At 36.8% G+C, this 9,960-nt stretch overlaps 1 protein-coding gene across 1 annotated transcript in view; it reads left to right on the top strand.

Moving 5' to 3' along the window:
• Positions 1–911: 911 nt before the first annotated feature.
• PDE4D (phosphodiesterase 4D) overlaps positions 912–9,960 on the top strand; it is a gene marked incomplete at its 5' end in the record, with an annotated part of 509,165 nt that continues 500,116 nt past the window's right edge. The window contains one exon of the mRNA XM_080636843.1: positions 912–953. Within this exon, the coding sequence (XP_080492969.1) occupies positions 912–953 (42 nt within the window). The remainder of the gene's footprint in view (positions 954–9,960) is intronic.

The raw sequence follows: 9,960 nt of genomic DNA, 5'->3' as shown, positions 1-9,960 counted from the left end.
ACAGCTCTGTTGGTCAGAAATTGCGCTTCACCTCAGCTTTGGCTGATACAGCTAAGAAAAAAAGTGTGTGCAGAGATGTAACTGGCTCAAATAAGAACTCAAATCTTTAAGCTGTTTGATACTGTAGCATATGAATTTCCCTTTAACTCTGCTCTTCTATGATTACTGCTGTGCACTTACCCAGAGGCTGATGAATGCTGATTTTCAAAGCTGCTATGCCATGGCATCATCAATTGCTAAAGCTTTTGCTTAGTATTATTACATTAGTATTTTGCTTAGTATTATTTGCTTTGTATTATTATAATACAAAGACAAATTTGTCAGATTCTGACAACTATATAAAAATACCCAACTGCTGGTTTAAACATCAGTAAGCACCTGGATTTTAAAATAATTCTAGCTTACCTTCTTCACCTAAAGTCAGCAGATAGTCTGCCAGTCTGAATAGTATACAATTTAACAGATCATTTCAGACTGAGAAACTGAGAAAATAAAAATACCCAGTAAGCCCTATTTCATTATTACAAACAATAACACCAATACCTATTTAAATAACTGTGGCAAAAAGCCCTGCCTCAGAAGTTTGTAACCTTCTGTAATTGTTTGGGTGGCATGCATTTGTTACTGACGGGAAAGCACGCACTGTTTATGGACATGCCTGTTGTATGGTTCAGGGTAACTGTATGTGTTATGAGCTACTGGTACATAAAACATCTGCTCTACTGGATCTGAAGAATATTTGCAACTTTTATGCACTGAAGCGGCGGCTTATTCTGGATGTTGTACAACCTGCACATTGCTTGATGCTAACAACATTAATTTTCTTTCAGCATTACATCTGGCATTTGGATGGTCAAGGAATAAAACCTTTGAAACTTACAAAACACTTCTGGTTTAGTCATAGCATCACCATGAGCAAGAATTCCTGTAGTGCACATGGGAAGAGCAAAAGTGTGAGTAGAAAATTTTCTTTTTCTTGCTTCTATTTCGTTATCAGCATTATTCCATACTACTTACGTGTTGTGTTAGTCTTCCAAATGCCACTTTCTCAGTATAACAGTAACTGTGATAAAGTCTTTGTTAGATATACCCCATTCTTGTACCTGCAGCCTAAATAAATATGTATGTGTGACTTACACATACAGAGATAACATTACTTAATTGTAGCATGCTTTGGGGTAATTTTTTTGTAATTGAGAATTTTTTTCAGAGTGTATTTTATACAGAGTTATTAAAAGTGATTTTTTTTTTTCTTAAACATTCATTGCAATATGAGATACATATTATCTGTAACGTACTCAGTCATAAATATATGCCCCTGCACTGATGTTAGCATCACAAAGTGCACTCCACTCAATTTGACAATGCATTGTTGACTGTGCAATTTTCCAGGAGATCAGTGAGAAAATATGCTAATCATATATGCATAGATTTGAATAAGACTTAATTTTGTTTTGTTTCTGGCTTTTGTGATGTTCTTTTGTTCCATATGTGTATGCATGTCTCCCAGTATCCAAGAGAACTACTGAAACAGAGAAGTTTCAGGTGCTGAATGTGTGGTATTATATGACAATGACTGCCTTTCAGGCACAGACAACACTAAATGCTTCTTTCTATTATGCTACTACTATGTTTAAACTGTTGAATCTGCCCTTTCTCCTAATGGACAAGGACACTTTATTTAAGTGCTTTGAAAAGTGGTAACAGGAAAGGAAAGTTCTAGTGTGCATGTACAAGGACACAGCATCTACAAAGACAAAGAATACAGTTACATTATTTGTTTTATGAGGGATTCCTAGCTTATATGTAAACAGAATTCACTTGAGAAATATTCCACATCACTCTGGATCCAGACATTTTATACTCCCGTGAGCATCTTCCAACATGTCCTGTAATGAAATCGGAAAGGCTCTCTCTGTGTTGTTGCCATTGGTGTGTCTGCTTCCTTCTCGCCTTTGCTGCCTACATTTTCTAATCCAGTGGAGTTGCTTGTTGGACCAAAATGAGCTTAGTCGACTTCATCCAGAATTACTCAAGTTTCTCCTTGTACTCTCAGGTGTGGGAAGGGAGACATCTCTGATCAGCCCTGATGTAGAGCTTCCTGAATCTGGCAGGCTCTATCTGGTTGAGCTCCTGGCTATTGGCATTGCTCTTCTTGGCTTATTCTTAAAAATTTCTTAAAAAAACACCCAAACCAAAAACTCTATGTAGAGAACTTTTTCTATCCTGTTATTTTACTGTACATGCTATCAGAATATGTATGTACAGCCATAGAGGAAAAGTGAAAGAAGTAAGCTAAATTCATCATGATGCCGTGGTTTGACATGTGGATCAAATAAACAGCCTGATATATCTCAACAAAACGAAGATAGATATTCAGAGTGCTTAATAAATCTTCATTGTTGATGTTGTTTGACCTCCTGAGCATTAGGTGAAGTGTGACGCTCTCCATAACATTTTTAAAAGACTGCAAAGCATAAAATGTCAATGTTAGCTGATCTAATGAGATTTGGTCAAATTAGAGGAAAGCATTTTTTCAACTTAAGTTAACTGAATTTTTTTTATAAGTATGTTAATCTTTATTAATTCAAAGGATCTTCATATTTCAGTACAAATGTCCTAGTATATGTTTTGTGAAATTAAGTTTAAAAAGTTCAATAAACATACTGAACATTTCAGGCCAGAATGAGAATTTTTAACCTATAAATAAAAGTCATTATTTTTAGTGTTAAATCATTGAACAAATTTCTGTCTGAACTTAATCATAACCACCTGCAGCCATTTTTATTTAAACCAGGTACATAAAAACATTCTTATTGTTTGTTTCTTATATTTAAATTGAAAAATATGTAATATTTAAGAAAGTATTTTAAGCCATGAGGTAGTATGCTGTTTAAATAATTTCATGACTACTGCTTGTAGTGGAATAGTGGCATCATATAAACAAAAGTGACTTTGGAGAAATGTCTCATTGCACATTTTGAGTACAGCCAAAGATTTCATATCACATGATGGTGACATCAAATCTTCCATCTTCCTACATGTCTGTTAATTGAATTTGCATTGCCAAAATTATCCATGATCTGCCAGACCAGTTATTTAATCAAAAGACCACCAAATGATCAAGTAAAAGACATCAGTGAACTGAATAATCTTAAAAATAAAAATGGAATATGTCTTTTATGTTTATTTTGTGGGATTTTCTCACATAGCTTTCAAGAAGGTTTTTATGTTTCTAGGAAGTATGGCAACCGAAGTCTTGGTTGAGTGTTTTCATATGTTACTGAGTGTAATTTAGCTAACACAGAAATTGAACCTGCAGAGGCATGTGAACATTTTGGTTTTCTCACAATTGCAGGACTAATTGTGCATCATGACCTAGTTGAAGCTTAGTTTTGCACTGTAGAATAGTAGAAACTGCATATAGGAAAGACGTTAAAATTTTCATTTTTTTCCTGACAATACACTATATATAATACACTTATGTCCTTAGACAGCACAATATATGTAATCCTGCTAGTGCTTCACCTTCTCCCTAGCTGGTTTGCACAGTATTGCTATTCATTCTTCTGTTGATAACCCATGGAGTTGCATTTAACTGTGTTTTGTAAGCAGGGTTTTCATACTAGTCAGCTCTTTCTTTCACTCTTGTTCACAGCAAGACATCAGTGAGGATGTCTGTATTTGTGTTCTTTCAGTCTATGTGTACTATTTGCCTAGTCCCTTTTCTTAGGTAGCTTTCTCTTTCTTTTACAGTTTCCTCGTAAATAAATTCCTCCTTTCCTGAAATGTCTGGGTTTTTTTGGGTGTCTTGAACTGCTTAGAATATTCTAGGTATTTTATTGCTTCAACTTCCATGACTTACCATCTGGTACTTCTGAAAATACAGCTAAATGTTGTTCTTTCCCACCCTCCCTCTATCTAATTTGGTTCTTCCCCTCCCCTTACAAAATTACTTCTAGTATAGGACAGGGATTTTAGTTAGTGCTGATCAGCTATGGAAGAAGACTTTATGAATATTTTCAAAATAAAACACTGAACTGTGTTTTTTTGTGTTTTAGAAGGGCTTCATATTATCTTTGTAACTGGACTAACAAGCTAATATATTTCTACACACAGCTTCACAAATTTCAACATAATCTGTTCTTAATAAAAAAGCATGATGGAATACATTATTATTTGGTATTTTTTAAAACAAACTTTCACCCTATCTTCAGTTAAAGTAGCACAGCTTTACTGATGATTAATACACCACCAATTGTAAATAAATTTTCAATAGAGCATTGTAATACCTGCTATCTCTGGCAATATACTGGACGCACATTTGGTCAGCTAGAGGAAGTGAGATTCTTTTTACTTTCAGGTGATGAGGGTGCTAGTATATGTGGAGAAAAGAAGAAAGTCTGAATGCTACACTGTGTGGGTGTTCATCTTGGAACATTGTGTCAGAAGTGAGTCAACTCTTGTGAAATCAGAAAGTAACTATATTGGAAGAAAATGAACCAACCAAGAGGATATGTTTAGCAACTGGGCCTGTTTTAACTGTGGAATTTCAACAGTTTCAACAACAACAAAAAACAGAGCGGGGGACAGAAAACAAAATTAGAGCTTTAACAGTGTTTAGTCAGCCTTTTAACTTAAGAATATCTGTTGAAGTCTTGAAGTGTGAGACTGTTTTGAATTCATAAACATATATAACGTGTATTTCCAACAGCTGTAACTTCTGGATAAGCTACAGATCCCTTGTAGGAGACAAAATGGCTGTCTCATTCTCTGATCAAAACTTTAAAACAAGGTTGTGACTACTGATGGGATTAAATGAATCAGGACCTCAAAAAGGAATACTCAGATTGCAGCAAAGCTTCTGAGAGCTTAGCTGCATGCAGAAGTTGCAGGGCGGGTGGCGAGGTGGGGTGGAACTCACGGAAATGCAAATGTAAAGCCGACACAGAGGACCCACAGAGATGAAGATCAAAGAAAAGCAGAGCTGTTTGCAAATAGTGTACTCACCGAGCTGTTTTCATCCAAAGTACTTACAATTAGATTGTCATAACCTTTATTTATGATGTCAGGGCATGAAGAAGTTAAAGACTTCCTTTATTCCTATGCTTATTGTTGCTTAGATTATGACTTACAGAGATAATAACAGCCAGGGGTTCTTTCTGCACCACTCCTCCTGTAAGCAAATGGTCAGAGAGAGGAATGTCATCTGGCCTAAACTACCCATATCTAGTACACTTGTCTGCTCATCAGCTAGAATAACTGTTCAGTGATAGGATACTCTACACCAAAAAGTATAGTGACGTAATTCTCCACAGAGAGTGTAAAGGAATCGCAAATAAGTTCAGTTCTAGGCCCTTTTCTGTCACAGTGCAGTTCTGCCAGACAGCAATCCTTGCTTTAGGTCAATAATTCTGAGTAATTAGAATTTGTCACTTTGTCAACATAAACAGGGGAAGCTCACAGTGTTCCAGGAGCATTTTTCATAATAAGTTTACATTACTTCCAAATAAATTGATTTTGCTCGCATTGCCAATGGCTAGGTCCATTTGTTAGCTGATAGAAGGATACTTAGAGGGAGATTGATTGGACTAACCATTCTTTATTAATGGGAAACAATTACATTATGTATTCTTTGCCTTCTTCCACCCCTCCATCTGTAATACAGCTTTTGCAAATGAAACAAGGGGCGGAAAAGGCAGTGAGACACTGCAAGAAGTCAAATTGAAACCCATTCAGTAGTGCTACATTTCCCTTAATGTCAGTTACTGTGGTTGCTTGGCAGACATTTTAAGCAGCAAGTTCTCTTCAGCAAAGCAGCAGCTGGTGCACAGGAGATGCCTGAAGAGAGAGTAAGTAATGCCTGGAGCAACTTTAACCATTTCTGCATGTTTTCTAACATTCCCTCTACAGACATTTAGTAATTTATATCTACAGAGAGCGTCCAGTCTGAAAAAGAATTGCTGGATTTGACCCCCTAAGAAATTAATATTTTAACAGCCAATTACTATTTATTCAGTTATTTTGGATTAATTTACTGTATTCACATGAGTACATTTGTCAATCCACTTTTAATTGTGGACTCATCATCTGGAGAGAAAGAAAAGGCTCTATAGCAGGAACACACTTGTGTATTCCTGACAATGCAATCACAGATGTGTTTCTTTACTCCCACTTATTCTGAATTTCTTCTTTTCTGTCTTCCACCCTCTCCAGTCTTTCATAGATGTTCCAACTAATATTTGCAGCCAGACTATTCTGATCAGATCTCAAAATCTCTTCTCCATGCTTTTCTTCCTTCTGCCTCTGATATGTCTGACATAAATGCACTTGCTTTTATCATCATTCTCTCTTGTTTTTTATGACTCATCTTGTGGTTCAGCTCCTACCTACTTTCTTAACAAAGTTCCAGCCTTTTTTAAACAAGTCTTACCTCCTCATCTCAGGCTTGGCAATACTTAAAAGTTTGTGATCTATAACTTCACCATTTTGGAACATGAAGACACTTGCATCTATATGCTAACAGACATAATAACCCTAAACTGTAACTCAAATGCCATCCACAATTATGTAGATTTAAAAAATAATCTGCGGACCCATAACATTTATTTAGTTTACATCAGTAGGAGAATTCTGTTAATGATTTGAGTGTGACTGTCAAGAGAATTTTAGAGCTCAGCTATACTAGCAAACCCTTGAAATGTAGCTGACTCTTTGGAGTTCTTGCACATTCGTGTCACTGGTAACCTCTGTCCCAGTTCTTCCTAGATCCAGGGATAACTGTCTGCAATTCCTGTAAAAAAAACTGTATTCCAAGCAATACAGATTATTTTTATTTTTCTGAATCTTTCCACTCAATGCTAGAATTTAGGCTGTCTTTGAAGATGCACAATGGATTGTTCAGGCCCTGTTTCATGGGAAGCACTGACAGGTCTCAGCTCTTTGTATCAGAATTACACCTATTTCTGTGTCTTACTGCTTACTAATTGACACAAACCAGCTCTTGTTCTCTGAAACCAGCTCCAGCCCTCTTGTTTTTGTTGTTTGCTATCACCTTTGTAATCATTTACTACTGCAGTGAATGTAGTGAGGTGGGGTTCAGTCTCTTCTCCCAAGTAACAGGTGATAGGACAAGAGGTAACAGCCTCAAGCTGCACCAAGATAGGTTTAGGCTGGATATTGGGAAAAATTTCTTCCCAGAGATGGTGGTCAGGCATTGGAACAGGCTGCCCAGGGCAGTGGTGAAGTCACCGTCCCTGGAAGTGTTAAAAAACCATGTAGATGAGGCCCTTACTGATACGGTTTTGTGGTGGTCTTGGCAGTTTTGGGTTAATGGTTGGACTTAATGACTTTAAAGGTCTTTTCCAGCCTACCTGGTTTGAGAGGCTGAGAAAGTTGGAAGTTCTGCTTTTTATTAAAATCCTTTAATGATTATGTTTACCAAATTGGTTTCTGGAATATTTGTATCTTATCTGCATTGGAATTAATACTAATTTACTCAGTAGCAATTTTGTAGAGTTAAATCTATCTACCTGTGTATTTTAAAGCACTTGCCAATATCATTCTCTCATTTTTGATCTCAGTGAAAAAGAGTCTTTGTCAGGTTTCAAAGAACATATCTTTTGCTACCTCTTCAATATAGTTTGAGCACACAGTCAACAGAAAGAGACAAGCAGCACTAGGGTTAGCTAAGCATGTGCAGCAAAAGATGCCATAAAATGCTGGTATCTTCCTTCAGACCTGGGTCTGGTTCATGTGAATGGTTTGATTTTCAAAGTCGATCTTGGAGGCAAACCTGTTTCCAAAGGTTTTGATGAAAGTTTTGGATTGATTACAGCTGATGCTTGGAGATAGATCTTAAATAAGATTCCCAAAAGACCAAATGAGACCCTATGATGTGTTTGTTCCATGTCCCTGTACAGAGAGAGCTCAGAGGGGAGAAAATTTTGCAGTTTCCCCTTCTATACTGCACTTCCATTACTTGTATTTTTTTTCCTATTTAACATCCAGAAAGATAATGAAAGCAATTATGTAATTAATTATTCTGTTATGATGTGTAAACTGAACTGATTTCTGCTGTCTTACCAGATCCTGTAACATCATCCTAATCAGGACATTTTGAGATAAAATATAATAATGATAATAATATTAATAACAACAACAACAACAATAATAATAATATAAGGCTCATCTGAAAAAGTCCATGCAGCAATATCAAAGTGACACCTAGGCGATTTGCATGCTTTTAAATAAATACAAACTGCAACTGATTGCAACATGACTTTTAAAAATTAACTAAAATACTCAATATTTTTGGTTAAGGGATTGAGAAACCCATCAAACGTTGTATAAGGCGGGGATATTTTTTTCAGTGCTGTCATGGTTTAAGCCCAGCCAATAACTCAGAACCATGCAATCGCTCTCTCACTCTTTCCCTCCTTTCCCCTGCTCCTGGCGGGATGGGGATGAGACTCGAAAGAATGTTGACTCCCACAGGTTGAAATAAGAACAGTCCAGTAACTAAGGCATAACACAAAACTGCTGCTACCACCAATAATACAAATGATAAGGGAAATAACAAGGGGAGAGAATACAGCCGCTCACCGCCTGCCGACCAATACCCAGCCCGACCTGAGCAGTTATCTGCCCTTCCACGTGATTGGCCCCAGTTTATATATTGAGCATGACATGCTGTGGTATGGAATATCCCTTTGGTTAGTTTGGGTCAGGTGTCCTGTCTCTGCTTCCTCCCGGTTTCCTGTGCCCCTCCTCACTGGCAGAGTATCAGACTGAAAAGTCCTTGATTGGAGTAAGCATTACTTGGCAACAACTAAAAACACTGTTGTTATCAGCGTTGTTCTCAGAGTAAAGTCAAAAACATAGCACTGTACCAGCTACTAGAAAAGGAGAAAACTGACTGCTACTGCTGAACCCAGGACAAGTGTATATGCTGTGTTTCTTCTGATAGATTTTGGATTGCAGTCTTGAGAAAACTGACTTCAAAACATAAGTGTACAGCTGAAAATACTTGGAGGCAATACTGCTCAATATCTCCATTACGTAAATAAATTATTGAGTTTTCTACTAATGAAGTTTGAAATGCACTCAAAGGCTATTACACTCTTGTCTACATTTTTCTCACTGTGTGTGCTTTATAAATAATGTCACTTAATAGCCAACTTCTATCTCTTTCTGGGGCAGAACATGGCATATCATTGGTTTCCCAGCAGGGATCTATATCTACGTTACATGACACACGCTGAGACCCAGATATTGCTCAGTAAAAATAGTTTCTGCATGATACTGTAAGAGCAAATGAACTATGGTGGGAGGGGAAGGCTTTATACATGGACAGTGAGGAAAAAAATTAAATTGTTATCCATTTTCATGCATCAACATCTCTGGCCACTCTGGTTGCTTTGCTTCAGGAAATAAAATGTTAGAAATTTTGTTGGTACCTGTAAAAACTTCCTTCTAGAAACAATTTTCAGCTGTTAGTCTTTTCATAAGAAACCAGCTGAATGCCACCATCTAGACAGTAAAGGCTCAAGTCTCAAGGGTTTTGCTATGCAGTTTTCAAAATAAAGCAATCATCTCAGTTCAAATACTTGTATTTAATGATTCTCTCTTGATAGAGCAAATTAGGGTTCCTGTGTTTATCTCTTGAAATGGAAGCTCCTTTGTCCCTGGAAGGTGTTGTTCTAGGAAAGAAAAAAAAAAAAACAAAAAAAAAAAAACAAAACAAAAAAACCCACCAAAAAACCCTACATTGAATACATCAGATGAAGTGAATGCTTGTAGAGAATGTGTGGTTTTCTGGTAAGACTTGAGGGTCTTTGGAGGTGACCTTCACAAAACCAGCATGATGTTATTTGTAGCTGTATTTGGACTGTTCTCCAAGTATCTTTGCAGACTCCTCTGACATCTCCTGTTACCTAGCAATTCTCTCTATTTGCCAAA

The sequence above is a fragment of the Psittacula echo genome (genome assembly GCF_963264785.1).
Source record: "Psittacula echo genome assembly, chromosome: Z".
In the NCBI taxonomy this organism is placed as follows: domain Eukaryota; kingdom Metazoa; phylum Chordata; class Aves; order Psittaciformes; family Psittacidae; genus Psittacula; species Psittacula echo.
This window is presented reverse-complemented; position numbering and strand designations above follow the sequence as displayed.